The sequence below is a fragment of the Myxocyprinus asiaticus genome, chromosome 25 (assembly GCF_019703515.2).
Source record: "Myxocyprinus asiaticus isolate MX2 ecotype Aquarium Trade chromosome 25, UBuf_Myxa_2, whole genome shotgun sequence".
Lineage (NCBI taxonomy): Eukaryota > Metazoa > Chordata > Actinopteri > Cypriniformes > Catostomidae > Myxocyprinus > Myxocyprinus asiaticus.
In genome coordinates, this window is record NC_059368.1 from 32,440,220 (window position 1) to 32,467,167 (window position 26,948).

At 39.4% G+C, this 26,948-nt stretch overlaps 1 protein-coding gene across 4 annotated transcripts in view; it reads right to left on the minus strand.

Moving 5' to 3' along the window:
- The window catches only part of LOC127416104 (leucine-rich repeat-containing protein 52-like), a 50,553-nt gene extending 25,668 nt beyond the window's left edge, over positions 1-24,885 (minus strand). For all 4 annotated transcript variants that reach the window (XR_007893041.1, XR_007893040.1, XR_007893039.1 and 1 more), the window contains exon 1: positions 23,849-24,885. Coding sequence is in view for 1 of the 4 variants with exons in the window: in XM_051655252.1 (XP_051511212.1) it covers positions 23,849-24,497 (649 nt within the window). In the remaining 3 variants the exon portion in view is untranslated. The remainder of the gene's footprint in view (positions 1-23,848) is intronic.
- Between the last annotated feature and the right edge of the window lie 2,063 nt (positions 24,886-26,948).

Genomic DNA, 26,948 nt, shown 5'->3' on the forward strand with positions numbered 1-26,948 from the left:
ACAGCGTTTCAGCACCTCTGATTCCAGAAAGACTTTCACTGTTGGGTGAACTATCCCTTTAAATTTGAAGGCTTCACTTTAACCAAAGTCCATTTCAAGGCAAGTCAGACATCTTTGGGATGCACCCTGGCAGGAGTGGCAGCTATTTTCAATTTAAACAAGTGGCTTTAAAGTACAGCTCCTATCTACTTGAATGGGAAAAATCTCCAAAACTGTTGGTCAAGATTATGATCAAAGAACATATTTCAATTCAGCAGTAAAATCTGACAACAATGGTATAATAAATTGTGCTTCTTTAGCTCAGATCACGTAAAAAACACACATTATTTTTCAGGCTGGTTCAGCTAATGTGCATGCGGGTTCTTGAGTTGACTGACACGCAATGTCTGTATCTAAAATGTGATTGGCTCTTTTTCTTTTCTACATCCATTTGCCTTTGTGTGTTCCAATTTCTCCCATTCATTTTAATTGCAGTGGTCCGTCTCTGCTAAACTGTGTCTGGTGTCTGCTTTAATCTACCATACCAACAGGTTCTTGGAGCAAAAACTGACAGGGAAGCAAAATATGCTGCTTTACTGAGTCAGTCCAGTCAGCCTGTGTGAAACCTGGGCAGAGGGGGAACTATTTTAGTTGAACACCCTGCATGGGCCTAATAGCAGCCACATAAACTTGTACAGAGAGTGATGTCCTGCCTGCATCATACAGCGTCAGTCAGCTTCAGTAATTAAGGTCTCGGAGAGGGGTCGTTCCCAGCTACGCCAATGTGGACACTCCTGTCAGATATGCCTCCTTCAGATGACCTGGACATCATGTGAGAGGACTGTCTCTCTGTTCACCCTATTTCATATAGCTGACCACATGCATTCCACATCAAAGGAACATGTTATTGTTCAGAGGCTCATCTTTGTTCCAATGCTATCAATTTCAGATATTTCTCTTGAAATAGAAACAAATGAGACAATTGTTGGCATAGGGTAATAGAGCTCTTAAATCCATGGATAGCATAGCTCATTAGTTAATTGTAATTGGGTGTTGAAAGAGTTTGATGAGAAATGTTGATGAGAAAATTTCATATGAAAATCTCTGACTTATGATTGCAGACTTTGAACTGTTAATTTGTACTGTCATACAGTGTACCCTCAGCCTAATTAGATAATTAGTACTTCATTAATTTACAAGAAAGATGTAGCATTGCAAATGTTCTAGTTAAGGCTGACACATACCTTCACACATACTGTATCACAACAACTAAAGCAAGGCTCGCTGTATCTGTTTGTTGCTAACAAAAAACAGTCCACATATGGCATGCTGTCTAAGGGATGCAGCATGCTGTAGCCTCATAACCTTTCATCCTGTTATTTTCATTATTTTTATTATACAGAAACACCTGTGACTATGACAGGACAAATATAATAGAACATCTGTTGCCATTTCCAAATTCCTGATTACCAGACAAATGCTTTTATCATGTCTTGATTGTTTTACCATCAGCAGCTCTTTCAAAGATTCCAATTAGTTTATTGCTCTCGAGTCGTGATGTGTTGTTCCACTATTGGACATAGAGCTCTAGACAAGTGCAGGCTGCAGGCCTCGCCGAGTGCAGAAAAGGTTTGTGTAATTATTTGAACAGGATTTCATTTTGGAGATGCACAAACCTTATGTAATCCCACATAATCATGCCAGCTGGTTAGAAGTGGACTCTTGACAGAGAGAAATGATATCAATAACATGAATCAAGTTTCATGTTATTTCAGAGGAGGATGAGTTATTAGGTTTTTTATTAAAGATTACAAATGCAAACACCTCAAAACACCTCATATCTCCATCAAAATATCTTTGAGTTCCACAGATGAAAGAAAGTCAAATGAGTTTGAGACGGCATAAGGGTGAGTTCATTTGGTTCATTTGGTCACTTGTCTTATAAAGCTGGTGGTATAGTCATTTATTATCCATCATTCCACCGAGGTAAATGCCATCTCTCTCCCACTCTAAAACTACAATGAACAATGTTTCAAACAGGGAATAAAAATGAAATGTTTTGAATCTTGGTTCGTTCTGAGCAAAAACTGTATTTGTTTTTTTTTTTTGTTCCGGTTCAGAAGTTCCTCAGTCTCCTTTCCAAAAGGTTACCGGTTAGAACAAAATAAAAGTTAAAATGTAATAACGTTCTTTTTAAAATCACAGTACTCTGCACTAAGGGGTAGGTGAAATATCAATTGTGGTATTGCCAGATCTCACAAGAGAAACAAGTAACATGGTCTGGAAAAACAAGCCCAAAATAAGACACATTTGCCTCACCAAAATAAGTAAAAAAAAAAGAAGAAAAAAAACAGTTAATTGTTTTCCTATGTGGTGTATTTATCAGCATACAAAACATAACAAGAATACAGTTACTTAACAGTTAAGTATAATTTAATTACAGATCTGCTTCTCAGTCAAAACCTGTCAGCAAATCTGTATTATTGCATCATATCTAACAATAATTAAGTGAAAACTTGGAAACAAAAAAAAAAAAAATTTTCGTTTTCGTTCCTTGAACTGTTTTTAGTCCCTAGTTTCAAATGACACCCGATGGGTTTACTGCAACAGGCTTACATCATGTCCTAACTTGATGTGACAAGCAATAAAATTCCATATAAATCTGTGTTTTTGTCTTAACCAGCTGCGCCTGCAACAAGCTACAATCATTTGGTTTATATTTCTTGCAGCGTGGCGTTGTGTAGCCCTGCCCAGCGTAAAATCTTACTGGTCTAAAATCATGCTCCATATAACTGTACATTAAACATCAAATATGTTCTGATTGGCTGTTATTGTGTCACGTTGCGCAGCGGTTTCACATTCAGTCTGGACCAACAAATTGCTTGTTGTTGAAAACTTGTCACATCACACCTGGTTAGGACACCGTGTTATCAGGAGGTCGCAGAATGTCAAAAAGTGGCTTTAAAGAAATGCAGACAGATAAAGTGTTTGCTTTGGCTAAACCAAATTTTTCCCTATTCAGCATAAACTTCCGGAACTCCCACAGGGCTGGTAATTGCTGTGAATTATTCAGTAAACCGTTGTGTTTTCAGTGACACTTTTGCTCAAGGTTAATGTCAATACCGCTGTGTCACCCACAATTAAACAACGCCCTGCAGCTTTACTGTTAGCCTTGCTTCAGTCACTAGGGTCTTTACCTACGCAGAGCTTTATTAAGGAGAGCGAAGGCGCCGAAAACTTGCAAGTTATCTCAGTCTCTCTTAAGCCGTGATTTTCTAATTATAGTCTGAAAGAAGGGGAAGGCAACTAAGGGTTAGTTAAAGATGCAGGGAGTGATTGTTAAGGTAAGGATGAGGACAGGTTTAGGTGAATTTCTGAAAACTTTACTAAAAGGTGAGTGTGATGAATGATTAAATCCAGTACAGCAGGGCTTTCCAACCGGGTTGTTGACGAATTTAATACAAATTGTATACATTTAATTATTTTTTTTATTAAAATGTGTCAAATTTAATCAAAGGATCTTTACATAGGCTAACGAATCTTTACAAAGGCTAACTGTATCATTCATTGAAGGGTGTAGAGCATTACTTGAAATCTAGTAATGGAATTTGTACCATCACTGCCATAGTACTTGTTTGCAAGTAAAACAAAGTTGAAATCTCCTGCTGTAAAGGAAGCTTTAATTTGATTTGACAGTATCTTTTTGCTTATTTACGAATTGTGAGGGAAGTTTCTTACGTTCTTTGCCCTCATATAATCAGCAAACCAACTTAGGGCTTGACTAAACAGAGATACTTTGTGTTTTACGATCATGATGTACTGAACATGCAAAAGGCTAAAAGAGTTCAGCATTTCTTGAGGGGCTGACACAATAATCATGATCATTGAAAATGTGTAAAATAACAGGAAACATTTGTCGCTGTTAAGAGGTTTTGAAGTGGTATATACAGTAACAGAGAGAACTGGAAAGGCTTTTTGGAGATTGGTGCCAAGCTGTGTGCTGCAAAAGAACCATGTCTTCTACATTGCCTGTGTATGAATCAGCAGCACTTCTTGCATATACAGTTTAGGTTCTACACTAGCAAGAAAACTGCATTTTCAAACAGGGACTTAGAAAGGGAGAGCTTGCATCAACCTAAAAAACATCATCCACAGTTCAATGCTCATTAAATATTGCTCCAGGAAAAATGACGTCATCCAAAATGTGATTCATGCATCTTGGTGCTTCCATGACTAAATCCCTTTAAAGAGATATTTCACAGCTTTTCTTCCGAGTAGCTGGCCCACCGATTTTCGTTCACAAAACCTTATGCCTGTCGAATACCAGATGCCTGTCAACTGTGTTGGCTTGCGTGCTGTTCTGGACTCATACTTTGGTCCTTTGCATCGCATGTGCAATGCTCTATCTGTTGTTTCTTCAGGTTTAGAGTTTATTTCACGAGGAAATTGCCACGGAACGAGCTATGTAACAATAATTTAGTAAAAATGTAGGTATGGTAACATGATCCTGTGAGACCAGGTTGTCTTTTGCTCTGCCATTGTTCAGAGAACAGGTAGTCCAGCCCAAAACTTACAAACTTGCAAGTCAAACTGCTCAAAATAAAAGAGTAAGCTTTTGAAACTGCCACAGTACCACAATGTTTACACACTTCATAAATCAACCTACGAATGGTTTGTCTCTGTACACTGAACTGAGATAGCATTTTAACAGAAAAAATAACAAACTTCACCTTTAAATTGCTGCTCCAACATTTATGTACACGCACATTTCTTAAACCTGTCTTGTTAACTTCTCAAGCAGTAGTGGAGTGTGAGCTGCAGGTATTATTAACCCTGCGTGGCTGAGTTCAAATGCCCTGAGTTCAAATGCATTCAGCAGAGCAGCCTGCTATTTTTAAACCAACTAATTTTGTAATTGCATATGTTAAATCTTTAAGAGGATGAAGTGGTAGGAGACTTTTTCCCACTCTCATTCTGCATATCAATGAGAATGGACTTTCTGATAAGCGTGCAGTGGGGGCCGGGGGATGGAGATTATCATACAGAGCCGTTTCACTCTGTATGCGGTATGAAGTGAGTTTCATTCTGTTGTGTTTTCATGCGTCTTGATTGATTGGCAATGCACATTTCATTTACACTTGGCCATAAATGTCTCTGCAAAACAAATACGATCTACTTTTTCTGCACTATATGCTGTTCACTTTTGTTATTATGCTAATGCCAGGCAGAAAATTTTTGCTATGATTTCAAAGATCCTTTTTGATTCTATACGTTATTGAGGCTTTCTGTTAAACACTCTCAAACACATTTTAGTGTTTGAGTTTCATGGTTGCTTCAGCCATGTTTCTCATCCATGATTGCTTGCTCTTGTGTAGATTGCAAGACACCCGAACTTACGTATCCTGATGCAATTCTATCAGGGAGAAGTAAAGTTTATGAATGTGGCCTGAAGAACCAAATGTGAATACACTCGGCTGTGTCACATCTAGGATTGGGAATTGTGAGGAATTTAAAGTTTCCGGTTCCGATTCCTCTTAACGTTTCCGGTTCCCAGGGCCACCGCTGGCCAAATTGATGCACTTCTCAGAGCTCCAGGATCGCCGGATGGCGATCAATAGTAAGAGCAGCCGGTGGAGTTTATGGTGCCCCCCTAGGGAGTTGGTGCCCTGTGCAGACTGTGTAAAATTCGTCTAGGGAGCGGCGGTACTGCTGGTTCCTTAAAAGGTTCCAGTAATGATTCCAGTAATTCTTTTAGTATTTTTGAGGAAGAATTATTTGGAAATGAGAAATGCACTTTTTTGTTTCTATACGTTATTGAGGCTTTCTGTTGAACACTCTCAAACACATATTAGTGTTTGAGTTTCATGGTTGCTCCAGCCATGTTTCTCATCCATGATTGCTCGCTCTTGTGTAGATTGCAAGACGCCCAAACTTACATATCCTGATGCAGTTCTATCAGGGAGAAGTAAAGTTTATGAGGGTGGCCTGAACAACCAGATGTGAATACACTCGGCTGCGTCTCATCTACGGATGGGAATCGTGAGGAATTTAAAGTTTCCGGTTCCGATTCCTCTTAACGTTTCCGGTTCCCAGGGCCACCGCTGGTCAAATTGGTGCCCTACTCAGAGCTCCAGGATCGCCGGATGGCGATCAATAGTAAGAGCAGCTGTTGGAGTTTATGGTGCCCCCCTAGGGAGTTGGTGCCCTACGCAGACTGTGTAAAATTCGTCTAGGGAGCGACGGTACTGCCGGTTCCTTAAAAGGTTCCAGTAACGTTTCCAGTCATTCTTTTAGTATTTTTGAGGAAGAATTATTTGGAAATGAGAAATGCTATTTTTATTGGATTATGTGCCCTCTGCAGTCTGTTGCCAAAGATGGGATCATTTCAGATTTCTACAGAGCAGATATTAAAAATCTGAAATAATTTTTTTCTTAAATTCTTATAAAAGGTTTCTTTGCAGACTTTTTAGAGACAAATGCAATCCAATAATTAGTCCTAACTATATTTTAAATAAGAAATCTTAACAAACAAGAGGTGTGATGGCATTTTACATTCATTCATTTAAAATTCCACTTATTACAACAAAACTTGTGTGTATCTTTAACTACACATTGTAATATGAAACACTAGTCAGTAACTGCACTGCTTGATTGAAGTCTCGCAGGTCTGAAGTAACATAACAGTTAAAATTTCAGAGACAGTATAGACTGTGTTATGTAGTCTAATGTTGTACTTCAGGCTTGTGAGACCTCAACAGCTCTTATGTCATTTTGAGTTGGACATTCATAACTTGCGCATCAGTATAAGATTAATGCAATACCGGTAATGTTGTATGTTTCGCGCTGAATATTGTGAAAGTCATGAAGATCATACGATTGATGTGGAGCTAAATTTTGGACCAATTTGATTTCACTGTGGGTAGGGATACCACAGAAATAGAAACCAAGCAATAAATAACATGTCCTGCCACTCATCGCCTGTAACACATATTAAAGGGGACATATTATGCAAAATCCACTTTTTTTTCCTCCCCTTTTCTCCCCAATTTGGAATGCCCAATTACCAATTACTAAGTCCTCGTGGTGGTGTAGTGACTTGCCTCAATCTGGGTGGCGAAGGACAAATCTCAGTGGCTCTTATCACATGGCTTGTTGAGCGTGTTACTGCAGAGACCTAGCGCGTATGGAGGCTTCACGCTATTCTCCGCGGCATCCAAGCACAACTCACCACGCACACCACCGAGAGCGACAACCACATTATGGTGACCACGAGGAGGTTAACCCAACATGACTCTACCCACCCTAGCATCCGGGCCAATTGGTTGCTTAGGAAGCCTGACTGGAGTCACTCAGCACGCCCTGGATTTGAACTTGAGACTCCAAGTGTAGTAGTCATCGTCTTTACTTGCTGAGCTACCCAGGCCCCCCGCAAAATCCACTTTTACATTTTTTTTTTTTTTACATAATTATGTGTTCCCAGTGTGTGTAGACAACTACATCAATAAAAAAACCATGTCTCCGAATGAGCTGTTCAGGTTTGCAGCCCCTTATGACGTCAAAAGGGGAAAGGTACCGCCCACGGCTGGTGAAGAGATCCACCCAAGTAGCTTAGATCCGCCCTCATTAAAACTTGAGCGAGCAGCACACAGTCTGCCATATTTATCTCCTCGCTAGAGCCGCTTGTGCTAACTCGGACTGCTTCATCAACGATGGTCAACACAAGGCTGGATTTGCTTCAAAGCTAAGGATCAAGGATGGATTGATACCAACTCTCCATGACCCAACTTCAGATTTGCAAGTCGTAAGTTTCGCACTTTATACTTTTTTAATGTTGGCAATTTGGCTTTCTGAATTTGCTTGTTTGCACGTTGTGTGAAAAACGCTTGTTGTGAATACACTGTGCTTTGTGTAATGTGGCAACTAGTCCCTAACTACCTTATTCCATAACAATGAAGCTGTAGCTCTGTTTCGGTTACGATATAAACTGATTGGTGTCCTCCACAGTCCCGCTTGAGTGGTCATGCAATGAAAATTTTCCGTGCAATAAAACTGGTAATTATTTCAAAAACGATTATGAAACGATAGTGGTATTTTCGACAACTATATCTGTTTTTCATATTTCATAACTCGACCTTTGTTATGCACAATACAGTAAGATGAATGAATGATCGTTACATTTATATAGCACTTTTCTGACACTACACTCAAAGTGCTTTACACAGTGAACAGGGGACTCTCCTCAACCACCACCAGTGTGCAGCATCCAACTGGATGATGCGACAGCAGCCATAGTTTGCCAGTACGCTCACCACACACCAGCTCTTGGTGGAGAGGAGAGAGTACAATTATTGAGCCAATTAATGGATGGGGATTATTAGGAAACCATGATTGATAAGGGCCAATGGGGGAATTTGGCCAGGACAACAGGGTTGCACCCCTACTCTTTTCAAGAAATGTCCTGAGATTTTTAATGACCACAGAGAGTCAGGACCTCAGTTTAACATCTCATCTAAAGGACAGTGCCTTTTTACAGTATAGTGTCCCCATAATTATACTGGTGCATTAGAACCCACACAGACCACAGGGTGAGCACCCCCTGCTGGCCTCACTAACACCTCTTCCAGAAGCAACCTTAGTTTTCCCAAGAGGTCTCCCATCCAGGTACTGATCAGGCTCAACCCTGCTTAGCTTCAGTGGTCAACCAGTCTTGAGCTACAGGTTGATATGGCTGATGATTGACTTAGTGTGTCCTCCGTGTTATTTATAATTTTTTAACTGTTTAAGTTCTCCTGCATTATTGTTGCCAGGGTATGCATGGCACCAGCAGGAAAGGCACAGTCCACTTCCAGAAAGGAGTGTGGGGAGCAGCAGCTCCTTTGCATTTAAAGCTACAGACACTAAAGCAGCCCGTTTGGAACAAAGCTACAAAACGGGTATAAAGGCATGGTAGAATAAACGATCTGTGAGGTATTTTGAGCTGACACTTTACAGACACATTCTGGGTACACCTGAGACTTATATTACATCATATAAAAAGGGGCATAATGTGTCCCCTTTAAAAGAAAGAACTTTTATCACTTGTCGATTTACCACAGCACATCTGATTAAGACACACTAAAAGTATTATGGTACAGTGATTGCATCAGATGGCTACCAAATGTTACTAAATGATTACCATATTCATACACCATGTTAATTACAAGGAATATCATGGTACTACCATGGTACACATCTAAAAATCATGGTAGTATCATGGTACCATGCCTAAACAAACCCCCCCAAAAAACATGATAGTACCACGGTACTTTTTTGTTTGTGGAAAATGTGTATTATTTACACCAAGCAAAAAGTTTCATCTACTGCTTATGTTAAAATGACTTTGTAAAGAAAATTCAGTCTTGCTGGTGTGCAAAAATGGCATAAAACTCTCCTGAATGTCAACTATTACTAAATAAAGGAACAGAGAAAGCCCTTGACAACATTCATTCCTGCCAATGACATCAGAGGGGATCATGAGGTAGATTATGATCAGTCTCTGTCTGGTGACCTTCCTCTGAGTCTGTGGAGTACGAGCTCTCATGCAGAGGCCATTATCAAACACATCACACACAACTCCAAGGCCCGTGTCACATTTGGGAATGTCTAAATTAGTTCTTAACTGTCTGCAGGTCTGTTCTGATAGAATGGCAAACAGAAGGGACAAAGCAATACTAACAATATAATCATTCATAGTTAGGATGCCAAAATAAATAGGCTTGAATAAAGGAGGAGAAAACGCTTCCCATATCTTTTGCAGTTGACTTCAAATGCTATTCGTCCAATAAAACTCTACAGTATTTTGGCACAAATTCATCTGTCACTTGCTAGAAATCAGCCAAATTAAGGCGCGGTCACACTAAGTGTATGTTCGCACTGTAAAATTACGTGGGTGAAATACAGTCATCTCAATGGGAATCCTCATGATCAGGAATTTCCCAACTCGGATTTCCTGTGGAGTTTAAGTTTGGTGAACTTTGACACATGAAATAACTGCATTGACCAATAGGGAGTTGTTTGATTTCACAGTGACCTCTGTGTGGGTGACGCTTCGTACACAGCTACATTGAATATTCACGATGGACAAGGATATCATTTTAGCAGTGAGTTTCTTTTAACTTCAATCTCCCAGAGTATAAAGGGCAGCATTAAAAAGAGGCTGCTTGGCAATTAGATTTTTTTGCTGGTGGAGAGCCAGCTGGTATGTGATAGCTGTGCGGTATGTGTAAACGTCACTCCCCTGGCCGTCACTCCCCTGGCCTCAAGAGGCGCACTAGCGACTGACGCTAGAGGCTGTAGCCTCCTCATAGCACACCCGGCTCCCATGCCAGCTGACGCCGGTTTGAATCTCACTTTGAGTGGGTCGAGCAGGACCGGTAACACTGGTTTCACACAAGCTTCACATTCTGCCCACGTCCTCTTCGCCCGCAGAATTTCGTCATGCAAAGGTAAGTGTGACCGCGGCACAGATGACAACATGGACTGGTCACGTGATGTGCTCGCATCCCCCCAAAAATACATAGTTGTAATGACCCAGACTGCATTTAATATGGGTTAAAATAATGAATAACACATTTCAAATTTGATTTTAACTTTGACATTTTAGTTTACCTTTGTAAGATGAACAATTTTGTTATTGTGTTGGATCGCCACTTGTATTGTAAAATCTGGGTTCTCTAGAGAATCACTGGTCTAAATAATGACAGAGAGTCTAAGAGACAGGAATTCCTTGAAACATTGTTGACATGCTGAGAAAAAGACTGAACATATTTGCCTGCAGCAAATTTATGTACAGTAGGTATTTTTAAGCTTTAGCTCAGTAAAAACTACTAACAGCCATCATTTTCCATTTCTGTATATCTACTTCCCTATTTATCTTTCTCTCTACACTCACTCATTCTGTTTTTGTTTTTTTCCCTTTGATCCTTTTCTTCATGAATATTTAACTCTAACCCTGAGCCCACCCAGTTCTCTGGCACTGTGCCTATGAGAGCAGAGCTGGCCAGTCCAGATACCCTTCAGCCAACCACTGAGCTACATCACCAAGAGACAGAACGAGCAATAAAGAAAAGGGCAAAGGACATCAAGGGACTGGGACAGAGAGAGAGAGTGAGACAGGGGAAGACCTACACCATACTGCAGAGAACAACACAAGCATTCACTGAGACAAACTGTAACTGCAACGCTCTCTCCTTTTTTTAGCAACACTTGCTTTAGGGCATCGTTCTCACTGCTGCAGATATGAATCTAATACCCCAAATTTGCCTCCTCAAAACACACACACAAAACTACGCATATATAGATACCAGAGAACATCTGAGGTTGAGGGCATTCTATGACTTTCCCGATATGGATGGAGGTCATGTGACAAATCTGTTTGTAATCTGTCTAAATCAATTGATATGCAGTATGAAGAACTGTTTTTCAATTTTTCTCAGAGATGATATATTTTTTAAAGGGATAAAATAGTTCAGTCATGACAACTCTCTGAAAGATTTAGCTTGTTAATGTGGGTATGACATATTGATGGACCAAATCTGTTATGCTGCTGCTGCAAAGCAAGTATGAAGAACTATTCTCAAATGTTTTGCTCACTTTATGAACTTTTTACTGTGTTCCAACCAGGAGCGATGCAACAAGTTTCCAGCGACAAGCAATTTGTCCACATTGAACACAAATATGCTACACCACACAATAATAGCCAATCATTTACATTTACATTTAGTCATTTAGCACACACTTTTATTCAAAGTGGCTTACAAATGAGGAACATAACAAGCTATTTGTCACACAAAAGGCACCAATATCTACAGTATCACACTGCCAAGTTCTCACAGTGACTAGTAAAGATGCTATCGTAGAAGAAAGAGACAGACAAGGAATATTTTTATTTTAAATTGTTAAATAGTAAGTGCATTTAGTGTGGATTGGTTAAATATTCATGGAACACATGTGTTTTTAGCTGTTTCTTGAATGCTGAGATTGTAAAAGCAGATTGTGTGGTGAACATTTTTGACATTTAATGTACAGTTCAACCATGCCAACTCTTTGAACATGTTATTTGTTCAAACATGACAACACTCGGAAAGATTTGACTTGCAATGTGGGTATGACATATTGCTAGGATATTGGTTTTGGCAGACTAGATCTGCTACGTTGCTGCTGCAGAGCAAGTAAGGAGACTCGCTACTGCTAGGAAATACACAGACATACTAAGCTAAGCATGTGGACATGCTGCTGCTACTGCAAAATTAAACAAAATGCAAGACATTCTGCATCAAGCATGTATGACATGCTGCTGCACAAATAGAAATTACAAACAATCCCCATGTAGCAGATCTAGACAAATGAAACTGGGGTGGAGGTGGTTTTCAGAGAAAAACTCTGTTAATTTAAATGTTAGACAAAGAGAGAGATGCAAGTTAATTGGCAACAAGGACAAATCATCTTACACCATGCAAGCTGATTGGCTTAACATGTCATATGTGTGCGAGCCAACTGGCTAACAGATAACAAGTTCAAAGAACCTATAAGTTTGTGCCACATAGTATTTCATGGCTGAACTTTGATTATTGATGTAGAGCTGAATTTTGGACCAAAGAGATTTCACTGTGGGTAGGGATACCAAGTGCAATGCCACAGAAATAGAAACCAAGCAATAAACAACATGTCCTGCCACTCACTGCCTGTTGCGTCTATTAAATAGGGAGCTTTTATCGCTTTTCGATTTACTACAGCACGTCTGATTAAGACACACTAAAAGTACTATGGGACAGTGATGGCATCAGATGGCTACCAAATGTAAGAAAATGATTACCATATTTATGCACCATGTTATTTACAAGGAATACTATGGTACTACCATGGTACCCATCTACAAATGATGGTAGTACCATGGTATCATGTCTAAACCCCCCCCCCCCCCCCCCTTTTTTAACTTAAGTGCAGCATTAAAAAGAGTCTGCTTGGCAATTGGTTTTTTGCTGGTTTCACACGAGCTTCACATTCTGCCCACGTCCTCTTTGCTCGCAGAATTTTGCTGACCAAAGGTAAATGTGACCGCGGCACAGATGACTACATGGACTGGTCACGTGATGTTCTTGTATCCCCCCAAAAATTGTAATTACCCAGACTGCATTTAATATGGGTTCAAATAATTAATAACACAGTTCAAATTTGAAGAACTGTTTTACAATTTTCCTCAGAGATAGGATGACCATAATTTTTAAAGGGATAGTTCAGTCATGACAACTCTCGGAAAGATTTAGCTTATTAATGTGGGTATGATAAATTGATAGGATATTGGTCTTGGTGGACCAGATCTGCTATGCTGCTGCTGCTGAAAAGTAAGTACGGAGACTTGCTACTGCTAGAAAATATACAGACATACTGAGTTAAGCATGTGGACATGTTGCTGCTGCTGCACAATGCAAAACATGCAGCATCAAGCATGTAGGACATGCTGCTGCACAAATAGACATTACAAACAATCCCCCTGTAGAGGATATAGACAGGTGAACTTGGGGTGGTGGTGGGTTACAGAGAAAAACTTTCGTAGCACGCTGCAGTGAAACCGGCTTTACTTAAAAACTGAACAATTTAAATATTAGACAAAGAGAGAGATGCAAGTTGATTGGCTATCTGATTACCATGTCAAAGGACCAGTTAGCTTACACCATGCAAGCCGATTGGCTTAACATGTCACGTGAGTGAGCCACTTGGCTAACAGATAACAAGTTCAAAGAAGCTTGTGCCATATAACGTTTCATGGCTGAACTTTGGTCATTTCATCCAAAAATGAAAAGTCTGTTTAATTTACTCACCCTCATGTTGTTTTCCCCAAAATGAAATGTCTGTTATCATTTAATCACCCTCATGTTGTTCTATAATGACTTTGGTCTGTTCCTCAAATAAATCTATTGTATAGGTTTAGCAGACATGGAATATAATGCATGAGCCACATGGAACACTTTCATTATACTTTTATTGTGCTTTTGTGTAATTTTGGAGCTTGACAGCCCCTGTCCTCATTCACTTTCATTAGGACAATATTTTGTTTTATGAGTTCACAGGTTCATATAGTCCTGGGGCACATTAAGGTAAACAGATTTGGTGTGCTGTCCAAAATGGAGGGGCTCGAGCACAGGCGCATTCTAACAAACTACATCACAATTATAAGGAATCAAATTGCCCTGGACAATGGTTTATTACGAGATACAATAGAAGCTGAGCAAGCAGCAATCTCCCTTATCTTAATGACACCCTTGGTTATAATTTCTGCTCATATAGTAGACTGAGGCAGAAAGAGATATACAGTGCGTGTCACAATCCAATCTGCAGTCAGAAAATGAGGACGCATGGGGACAAAATGTGAATCCACAGTACAATGTAATAATATGTATTCAGAATGTGAATGCACCAAACTCATAATGGGCACTAGAACCATAACTAGAGATAATTAGAAAACACCATGAGCATCCAGTGGACTTTTGACAATCAGCATAAAGTCTAGTATGCACTTCAGCTTATTCTGTCCAAGAACCACCCACTTTGACAGTAAGAAAGCATCTGACTGACATGTACTGTAAAGCGACCAGTCTTATTGTTGTTGTACTTACATGAGTAATAACCATTAGTGTAGTCTAGCGCATACGTAAACATATGCCATCTATCTTTCTGAGGATTTTGCGTATGCTCGACTAAAATGAGTAATGTTATGAATAGCTGCCAGAATGAGTAGGCTTTTGATCCATAACTTTTCAGTATTACTGAGGTGATGCCGCAGCACTGTTGAGTGATTTTTTTAAAAAATTTTATTATTTTACAAAGTGTACAGAGATTTTCTCTAAAAGCGAACAGAGCAGTGGGAGCTGGGAGTGCTAAACTAAAGGCACGGGCAAGAAAGACAGTCCGAGCTGAGCAACCAATCAGAACGTTCATTTCAGATATGACTGGATATTTGCTAACCAATCATTATTTTTGTTTCAGTAAGGGGCAGGACTTTTCTAGTGTCTATAGTGAAATGCTTATGGTAGCCCGAGAAGGGTTTGTGGGAAGGTAGGGTGAGGGGTTGTTGGACGAATGCGCGTGGGTGGCGGCTTTCTTCAGCGTCTCAACATCACATTGGCTGGTGGAGAGCGGGGGTCATGATATGGGCACAGGGAGGAGAATGGTCTCTCTAGAGCCATGCTCAGCATTTAAAGACAGAAGTGACAGGACAGAATTACGTGACAATTCAGGTGTGTTCTGTCCCACTGCTAGCGATGTATTTAAGTTCCGACACAATACTTATATTACATACAATGAATATATTGTTATATTAGCCAATATACTGTTTTAGAATACACAATGATACACTGTTTTGCAAATCGTATCTGCCACAATTTACACTAGGGTGCAAATAGCATGTGCCACTATTTTCAGTAAGTGTAAATTATAGCGTCTACCGTACCTTAAATTGATAGTTCACACAAAAATTTAAATTCTCTCTTCATTTACTCGTGCAATCCCAAATGGGTATGACTTTCTTTCTTCTGCAGAACACAAATGATGATTTTTAGAAAGACTATCTCTGCAATTGAATGGTGATCAGACATCTGTAGCTCCTCAAATCATATAAAGCAAACATAAAAGTAATCCATAAAATTTAAATTTTTTGCTCTAAATTTCAGATGTGAAAGTGCAACTAAACAGGCACAACATGTGACTTTCAGATGTAAAGGTGAAAGAAAAAGTGGAGATTTAGAGTGAAAAAAAAAGGACTTACATTTTGATTGACATATGTCAAGTCATACACATTTGGGATGGCATGAAGGTGAGAAAATAATGGGAGAATTTTCATCTTTGGGTGAACTATCCCTTTAAGTGGTTACCATGACACAACATAGGCCAGATTCAAACCTGATATTCTGTGCACCATGGCACAGAGAATATCTAGGGCATGTGCACTAACCACTAGGCCACAACTCCAACACATTTTGGGGTCTACATGCAGTACATTGCAGCTTAAATGGTGTCTATAAATGCACTATGTAAGATTGTCACATTTTGTTTTAATTCACTTTGTGCACACACTTATCAACTTAGTGGGAGCCCCAGGCTCTCCTTTAAATCAGACCCTATTAGCACAAGCATCTGGTGTCGCCACATGCCTCTGCATCCACTCAGTATGCAACACCCAAACTCCCATACGCTGCATTTACTGTGCCAGAGGACTCACAATTACCTTTCACATCTGATCATCCAGACACACACATCTATGTTACTACACTACAACACAAAACAGAAGAAAAACATGTTGTCACAGAGCAGGATGTGACATTTTTAGAAAGAGATGGATTCAAAATTGATTATGTGCCTTTGCTATGAAGCCTCCAAGATTGTCGGACATTTCTGTTCATTTGAAGTAAAACTTGGTTTGAAGTCAGTAGGGGCTTTTAGATTTTAAGGTCAGAGATAAAGTGGGTGAGGAAACTGATTTTCTTAGCAAAACATGCCTCATTGACACTGATGACTTCACACTTCACACTAACACACATTTAACACAAATGTCTTTATTTTTATTTATTTATTTTTTTTATTTATTTTTTTGTAGAGGAGAAGCAATTTGAAATGTCCCGCCCCTGTTTCTGTAGCAAATATGCCAACATTTTGTTTGTCAAACCACTTTATGGTGTGTTCAAGCTATGAGTAAGTGTGTGTGTGTGTGTGTGTGTGTGTGTGTGTGGGTGGGTGGGTGGGTGGGTGGTTTACGAGGAACTTTTTTTAGGTTACAAACTGGTAATTACAAGGGTATTATGCTATAAATGTGGTTTTTGTGAGGGTTAGGTTTAGGGGTAGGGTAGGGGATAGAATCTATATTTCGTACAGTATAAAAATCATTATGTCTATGGAGAGTCCTCATAATGATAGCTGCACCAATGTGTGTGTGTGTGTGTGTGTGTGTGTGTGTGTGTGTGGTATGAAGCAGGTATGAAGGGACAGCTTTGACTATCTTCAGATAAATGTCTTCCAGAAATCTGCAGATTGTAGCCCAAAACAACATGTGTCTATCTGAGATGGGAACTGCAGAGGAGATCTCTGCAGAAAAATTATTTTCTTGCCAATCAATAATATCCTAAGCTGAAGGAGGATGGTGATAGATCAGACTTTCATTCTGCATTCATAGCTCATGCTGACCTCAGTTCTTTATCATTGGTTTCGACAGTTTCTCTTCTTAAAGGAATAGTTCACCCAAAAATGAAAATTCTGCCATAATTTACTCAACCTCAAAGTTGTTCCAAACATGTTTGAGTTTCTTTCTTCCGTAGAACACACAAGGAGAAGGCTAAAAGGCCCTGACAGCCTCAGTAGGGTCCTATGAAATCCTAAATTCCATTTTATTTTTCCCAAATTCCTTGTTTTGCGTTTTAATTTTTCTGCATTCCATGTTTTATGGTTTGATTACATTTTATCATCAAAACAGTGACTAATCAAATGAATTCCTTAAACTTTAATCAAATGAAAATATATCAATTAATTTTAATAATTTTAGTAATTTAAATAATTCATTTTAAAAACATTGGAGTTGTATTTGTTCAAATAAAGTGCTACACAGTATGAATGAAAACATTGGTTCATGTGTCAAAAGTTTGCTAAGGCTGAATCACAAGCCGCTTTTCCACCATCGGGCCAAATAGTTCTCGTTGCGAAACCGTGCCGTTACTTGGTGATCCGGGCCAGTTGGCATGGTTAAGTTTTTTTGTTTTTTTTTCGACTGTGGTGCTGCGAAAACAAGTTCAGAATATGTGTGCAACGTACATTTCAGACATACTTCATCCAGAAACGTGGGCATTGTCCTCTGACCCGAATACAATGACATAAGAACAACAACCGCAAAAATAATCTAATCCAGTTTTGTTAAAAAAGCACCATTTAAGCACAAGGAACAACTTTCTTTGTGGATATACCACTTACAGTTGAAAAGAACCATCCGACTTGAGGTTCACCGCCATTCTTTTCAATCCAGTGTTTTGAACGTGAGCTCTCCTCAGCTCCCGAGGGATTATTGGATCATAAAATGTTGATCCGCACTTCAGAATCTCGCCAGAAATAGTCATCCAGGTATTTCTCGCTTACTGTTTAATGAATACTGAGGATTCTGACATACTACTCCATTGGCATACTGTATGGTAGGGAAGTATGCATATTTGGACACAGCGAGAGTCTGGACCCATGGAAACCAGAAGTATCATGTTCAACGGTGAGCATAATAAGGAGGTTGCATTTTGCTCTAAAAATTACAGGTTTACTCCACTGATGGTTAGGTTTAGGATTGGGGTTTGGGTTAAGGTGTATGATTAATAAATTGTGCATTCCTGCTGACTGTATTACATTATTAACAACTAAAATACAATTCGCCGCCATGTGAACGCTTCCTGCTTCGGCCACTGGGAGCAGTGGTTCTAATTTTGGTAAGTACAGATTGATTTCAGCAGCAGAAATTTCCACCTACATGTACTGTTGCCGAATTCATTGTGTGATCAGTCTGGGAAAAGAAGATGAAATGAAAGTGAATAGTGACTGAGGCTCATGTAAACAGAAGCATTTAGTAGATCTCTTTTGAGAGTATTTTTCAGAATATGAGAGGCAGAGAACATGTAATGACTCACAGATGATAAAGTGGTGTGAATCACACACAGTGGTCACTCCATCTACTGTCCGAGTCCACCAAACACATTTAATAGCCTGTATATCACACCAACAAACATGAGTATCATTACATATTACATACTTAATGCATTCGTTTCTACATTTTTAGTAACAGACATAGAGTGCATTTACCCACTCACACACACAAACGTTCTCGGTAGAAGCGGGTGATATTTCGAAACCCAGAGCAAGCAGCATCAGTGCTGTTGTAAGCTGGTGCAGCCAGAGTGCTCTGACAGGATTATATAATGGGACAAGAATTCTCATATCCACTTTTAAAAAAAGCCATAATTAGCCATCTGCTCTCTGTGGACACAGCACCACCAAAACATCAGAGAATCCAATCAGGGAAGAGACAACGAGGGGGTAGACAGTGTGTCTTTGAGTAGACTGAGAGAAATTAGGTTTTGCATTCTTGGGGTTTTGCTCCCCAATAACAGCAGAGGCCAGGGTTCAATCAAAAGAAAAGCTCTATTTTCGCAATTAAGTTCCAAGTCTACATTGACTTATTTCGGAAAGATAGATTAGGCAGCTTGTGTACATTGTTATTATTTCTATACTTTCTATCTTTAACAGCTTAATTAACTTATAACAGCTGATAAAGCACCAAGAACCAAATTGCTATCTGCCGTTTTCAATGGATAGGGTACACTTTGGTGGCCCATGTCTATTTTGAAAGCATATTTTGGGGCACATATTCCACATTTTTTCTTGTGTATTAAATATCTATTAGAGGTCTATAAAAATGTATTAACTATCATATAACAATAAATTATCCTAGCATTAAAGTAGTTCATTTTAAACACATCAATAACTGTATCGTATCTCCTCATTAAAATTGTGATTTTGGCCTGTTCCACTTCATTCATTAACCCACAGCTGATAACTGATAACCAAACTAATAACTGATATTTGTTTTCACCACAAGTAAAAACAATAACATCATATTTAGCTGTATCCCACATTTTGCTTGTAAACCCTAAATAATTTCCCAACGATTACAAAAATGTAACATTCCTTAAATTTTTACAGACATGGTTAGTGTTGACTAAATTCGTCAATCTTAACCACTCAACCCGATTACCCAAGTTATTGTATGAAAAAAATGTGAAACTTTTTGGCATTGGTGGCCAAAAGTTTGGAATAATGTACAAATTTTACTCTTATGGAAATAAATTGGTACTTTTATTCACCAAAGTGGCATTCAACTGATGGCAATGTATAGTCAGGACATTAATAACGTGACAATTACTATTACAATTTGAAAAAATGTTCAGAACTTCTTAAACTACTTCAAAGAATTCTCATCAAAAAATCCTCCATGTGCAGCAATGACAGCTTTGCAGATCCTTGGCATTCTAGCTGTCAGTTTGTCCAGATATTCAGCTGACATTTCACCCCACACTTCCTGTAGCACTTGTCATAGATGTTGCTGTCTTGCTGAGCACTTCTCACACACCTTACAGTCTAGCTGATCCCACAAAAGCTCAATGGGGTAAGATCCATAACACTCTTTTCCAATGATCTGTTGTCCAATGTCTGTGTTTCTTTGCCCACTCTAACCTTTTCTTTCTGTTTTTCTGTTTCAAAAGTGGCTTTTTCTTTGCAATTCTTCCCATAAGGCCTGCACCCCTGAGTCTTCTCTTTACTGTTGTACATGAAACTGGTGTTTAGCGGGTAGAATTCAATGAAGCTGTCAGCTGAGGACATGTGAGGCATCTATTTCTCAAACTAGAGACTCTGAAGTACTTATCCTCTTGTTTAGTTGTACATCTGGCCTTCCACATCTCTTTCTGTCCTTGTTAGAGCCAGTTGTCCTTTGTCTTTGAAGACTGTAGTGTACACCTTTGTATGAAATCTTCAGTTTTTTGGCATTTTCAAGCATTATATAATCTTCATTCCTCAAAACAATAATTGACTGACGAGTTTCTAGAGAAAGCTGTTTCTTTTTTGCCATTTTTGACCTAATATTGACCTTAAGACATGCCAATCTATTGCATACTGTGGTAACTCAAAAACAAACACAAAGACAATGTTAAGCTTCATTTAATGAACCAAATAGCTTTCAGCAGTGTTTGATATAATGGCAAGTGATTTTCTAGTACCAAATTAGCAATTTAGCACGATTACTCAAGGATAAGGTGTTGGAGTGATGGCTGCTGGAAATGAGGCCTGTCTAGATTTGATCAAAAATGACTTTTTTCAAATAGTGATGGTGCTGTTTTTTACATCAGTAATGTCCTGACTACACTTTGTGATCAGTTGAATTCCACTTTGGTGAATTAAAGTAACAATTTCCGTCCGAAACAGCAAAATCTGTACATTATTCCAAACTTTTGGCCACCAGTGTATATATATTTTTTATTTTATGGGAAATATAAGTTTATCAACAAGTATAAACCAACATTTAGTCAGAAATGAGTTGGCCCCTACTGAGCTTAATTTAGGTTAAATTTGCAAATTTCCTGTAACCCATTCTACAGCAGTTTTTAAAATGTTATCTTTTTTTTAGCTTCATAAATGCTTATTTAATTTGCATATTTATTTATTTGTTCATTTATTTATTTTCATTGCTAAAACATTACAAAATTACATAAATCAGGGTTTCCAAAGTTTGCTAACAGTGTTACAAAAATTGGAAACCTTGTTTAAAATTAAAAGGAAATATAAACGGCTCACATAATATTTAGTTGAATCATCTCAGGTTGATGATCAACATTTTCTTAAGCACCTCCTTTCACTGAATATTTGTTGAAAAATAAAATAAAAAGTACTTTTATTTTTAAAAAAAGTATTTTTCTCATGGAAAGTGCCCTGCAAATAATAATAATAATAATAATAATAATAATAATAATAAATACATAAATAAATAATACAAATAGCACTGACTGTTTTTCTAACTACCAAACACATTCTTCTAGTCTACATCTTTCACATCATTTGTAGTGGTGTTTTCATGGGCTCTGCATTCACGCAAGGTGAGAAGGGGCTGCCTGCATGTTTTGTCCCAGCATCCTTTCTGTTCCACTGAGACACAGTCTTCAGATCAAATTAACAGCCTGAATGACTTGATAAAGCAAACTGGGGTGATAAGCCCATTAAAGAACTCCTCACTCTGCAGGTCTAATGATGGAGGTAATTGGCAGACCTTTCATTCTCTTCCTCTCTCTCCTTCACACTAAGGTCATTTGTTGGGCCAGACACACTGGAACAAAATCCTCAAATCACCTCAAAGGTCATCAGTAAAATAATCTGAATTGCATTTCAAATTCATGTGATTTTCTGGTGACATTTCAATGACAATTTTACTATTTAACATTGAGTTGTACATTGAGTGTAGCCTGAAGGAAAAAGAAGCAGCTTCGGTAATGTAATGAATAAAGACTTTAGGCTCGTAACTGAACTATAGGCTGTAACCACCACCTCACACATTGATGGGGACATGTCCCCCACAATATTAAAATAAGTGCTGATAACTGATAAGCATTTCCAATGGTTGGTTCATAAATTATTTGGTCCCACAGTCCTGAATATGTTGATACATCCTTGAACTATCACTATTGTGTCCTTGATCAAAACACTCAACGCATTGCTCCAGGGGCACTGTGTTCAGTAATACACTTTGGATAAAAGCATCAGCTAAATGATTAATAAATAGCAGTTCCATTATAATCAGGTATGATGCCTGAAGGAAAAAGCGAAAACACTCAGTAGACCAGTGGCTAATGATTTAGACTGGTAACTGAAAGTTATCTGAAAAAGATGATTTGTGACACCAATGTGTGCTTGAGCGAGGTTGCACCAGGGGGGTTGTCTCTGTGAAAAGTGTAGGGTACAACAGGGCTAAAGGCACACCTTTAAGAAAATTAGCTTTTTTCTGGAAACACAGTGTATTAAGGTCAGGGGGAAAAAATTGAATATTGATGGAGCAGCATAATTTGATTAAAAAGAAATAATAACAGAAGGTTGTTTTGATTCAAAAAATGGTGGTGGGGTAAAAGGCTCACACATTTAGGGTAAAAGACAATAGAGGGGCAATAGTTATAGTGCAAAATGTGTCAACTAATGCTAATAATTTTGAGACAGCAAGATGCTTTTTTAAATAACAAATTAAGATAATGCTAATTCAAAATAACTATATTTTTAACTATAGACCATTTCCTCTTAATATAATCACAAATTTATTATTGAATAAGTTAATAAAATATATTAAACAATATGTTTAATGGGGGGCTTTATCCCCTGCAAAAGGGGGGGCTTTTTACCCCAAGTACCATCCATTAAAAAACTTCCAAAAGATTTAATCACCTTGAACAAAAAAATGTAAATAACAATGTAATTATTCCAGGGATTTTCATAATAAATTTGCAACATTTAAAAAAATATTAAAGGTGCACTCAGTAACTTTTTGTTCGTGTCATCTTGGACTTACAATGACACCTAGTGGTGTGGATGCAGCATCATTCAAAATCAATAATTTTCAATTCCAGATGCCATTGTAGAAATTCACTATCAGCCAGGATTAATTTAATCCAAAAGTGAAAGTCTCCAATAACAGGACAGTTACTGAGATTAAGCCAGTAGTATTCAGATGGTCATGTGATTCTAAAATGGCAGCCCCATGAGAGCGCCCCTGCCCCATGTAGAATAAAACAGCTTATATAAGGTTACTCATATGACTAGAGTCCTCATCTCATGTGAGTGCTCATGATTTTATACATATGTTTCAAAATTACAATTCATGTCTTCAGGAGTAAAACTTTTTTTACAGGGGGAAAAAATACTGAGTGCACCTTTAAATATTAGGTTACCTCTAAATCAAATTTAAGACGTGATGCACGTGATGACCTCATGGATCAAGGATATATTGTATAGTGAAGTGTACAGTGACAAACAGGTGTTAAGGAAAGTAAGTCAAGTCATTTGACATTTGTATAGCGCTTTTCACAACACATCGTTTCAAAGCAGCTTTACAGAAATTACCTTGTTACAGAAAATGAAGCTGTAAGTTATCATTGTGCGGTTCGATTGAAAATTAAATAAATAAATATAAATTAATTAACTGGCTAATTAAAAATAGACAATTCCATTGCATTCGCCTATGATCCCAAAAGGAAAGCAAGAATCCCAAAGCGCACCTCACCTTGGAACTTGAACCCTTCTATCTGGATCCACAGACAGAGGTCCTCGGTGTCGCAGTCGCATCTCCAGGGGTTTCCGCTGAGCCCCAGAGAGCGCAGCGCCGGCAGGCTGATCAGCGAGCTGATGTTAAGCGCCGTCAGGTTGTTGCGGCTCACGTCCAGCACCTGCAGCGCCGCGTTCTCCGCGAACGCATCAGGGTGGATCTCCGATAGCCCCGGGTTATCCGTCATCCTGAGCATGACCAGACTGGCCAGCGGGCCAAACGTCCGGTCCTCGATCTGCGTCAGGGTGTTGAAAGACAGATCCAGGTAAGCGAGCTTGCGTAGGTTGCCAAAGGTGGACTCGGAGATCTCCGTCAGCGAGTTGTTGCTGCAGTCCAGGTACACCAGGTCCGACAGGTAGTTGAGCTGGAGCGCCGGCAGGTCACCGATCCGGTTGTTGGAGATGATGAGCTGCCGGGTGGCCAGTGGGAGGTCCACGGGGAAGTCGGTTAACTCTTGCCCGGCGCACTGGACCACCAATTGGTCGTCGCACACGCAGAGGTCCGGGCAGCCGGCGGTGAGAGCCGGTGACGGTGCTACATCCATGACGAAGATGAATAGGAACACCAGCCGCAATGATTGCGCGCTCGGCTCGGGCAAAACACGCATGATACCGCCGCCGGCTTCATCAACTGTGTGTGCACTCGCGCATTCTTCATTGATCTGTGTGATCCGGTTCGGTCGTTATTGCCGGTCAGGACCGCTGAAATGTTACCTAGTCGATGCTGTTGTTTGGAGCCTCTTCCACACGCGTCTTAATCTCGCTTTAAGTCCTTTGCGTAAATCACTTTCTGTGAAGATCCCCATCAGCTCGTTCCGTGTCCATCTTCTTTGCAGTGTTATTTTAGGGGTCCAGAAAATAGTTTGTTTTTTCCGTTTGCTGTTTGCGTAGTTAAATTAAATTAATTGTCTCTCACGTCCATAAATTTGATTCCGTATTTAAACGCACTTCATATACAAGACTCAGTCCTGAAGCGCACCATCGTAATGTTCTTGTATTGTGGCTTGTCTCTGGTGTGTGTTGCGCAACTTCTCTCTGCAGCTGTGTGTGAGAGAGAGAGAGAGAGAGAGAGAGAGAGAGAGAGAGAGAGAGAGAGAGAGAGAGAGAGAGAGAGAGAGAGAGAGAGAGAGAGAGAGAGAGAGAGATTGTTGCACTGACAGATTGCGCGTCCCGCTCATTTACACAAGAGCAAAGTACCTGATACCTCTTTGAACACAAGAGTCCACGTGCTCTGAGAGCTCACAGGTGTAACTTACATTCAGCCAAATGAGGAGCTGACTTTAGAAAATGTGAAAATTACTTCAAATTATAGTATACTAGTAGTGTAAGCTACATAGTGCATATTGGTTACATACTTGTACTTTATACAGTATGTTTAGTTAATAGTAGCTATGGTAACTATACATGACAGACAATAGGCTACAGCCAGTGTGTGTGAAGTTTAGTAGCCCATATAATGTATGTTCTGTGTGTAGTAGGCTATACATGTATGCACTTGGCAGACACTTTTATCCGAAGCAATAGTCTATTTAAGGTATAAATTTTTACTTCGTTTTGTGTTCCCTGGGAATTAAACCCATGACACTGGTGTTGCTGGAATAGCTCAACTGGTGTCCACCTATAAAGTTATACTGATGTAGTCTCTAGAATTGAATACAGTGTATAACAGTAGGCTATGGTGTAGTATGGTAACCTACTGTATATAGTGTATATTCATAGTAAAGCACTATACAGTATGTATGTATAGTGTTTTGTAGTTAGTATGCATGATAGACTGAACGAAAAATAAAGTCCATTATTTATGTGTAATGTAGTAGCATATACTGTATATATGTTTCTGTGTATATAATAGGCTATAATTTGTATATAGGAGTAAGCTATATATTTATGCACTTGGCAGACACTTTCATCCAAAGCAACAGTGCATTCAAGCTACATTTTATTAAGTTTTGGGTATTGAACCTATAACCTCAGTGTTGCTAGCGCCATACTTGAGCTACAGGAACCCTAAAGACGTACACCGTAATAGTCTATAGTATAGAATACACAGTATTAGGTATAGTATAGTGTAGTGTAATGTAGTAGCTATAGAGCAGGGCCAGCCCTACCATTTTGGGGCCCTAAGCAGATTTTCAAAATGGGGCCCCTACCTACAAGTACATCTATCCAAACACACCCAACATCAATAACTTAGCAAGCTTAAAATCATGCAAATAAACACATCTGTTTCTTCAAAATCATAAAACGTAAAAATTTAGAGACAGTGGTCTCTTCAGCAGTGGCGGATTTAGGCATGGGCGACATGGGCAGTTGCCCAGGCAGGCATCTTGCGGGGGGGCGGCACGAGGCACCCACACAGACCCCCCCGGTTAACAACTTTGGGGGCGTGTTGAAGCGGGTTTCGCCCAAGGCGCCATACAATCACCTAGCCCCCCCACACCGGTCAACAACTTTGGGGGCATGTTGAAGCGGGTTTCGCCCAAGGCGCCATACAATCACCTAGCCCCCCACACCGGTCAACAACTTTGGGGGCGTGTTGAAGCGTGTTTCACCCAGGGCGCCATACAAGCTCGAACCGCTACTGCTCTTCAGGTTCAGGGAATGGGCAACCCTATTGGTTAAATGTATTTATTTAAAATAAATGACTTTCCGATGGCCTGTAGACACTATCTGTCTTTGCTTACATGGATCGATAAGGGGAGAACAGTGAAATTGGCAAAAGGCAGACTTGAACCACAATTGTCCACACTACTAATCAACTGTTGTCCTAATGTCACCACACTAGTTCTTAGGATAAGGACGGTCAAATTCCAATACTTACCTCTCCATGTCTTTCCTTCAAAGCATATGTAATATTTCTTATTGTTTTGACAGGTTCCATTAGACTATTGACGTGCATACAGCCGGGCTGTGTGGCCAGTGCTATTTACACTTATTGAAAAAAATTATTTGGCTATAATGAACTAGTGGTAGGAGGCCCCCTAGTGGCCGCGGTGGCCCTATGCAGCCACTTATGTCGCTTAAAGGGATAGTTCACCCAAAAATGCTAATTCTCTCTT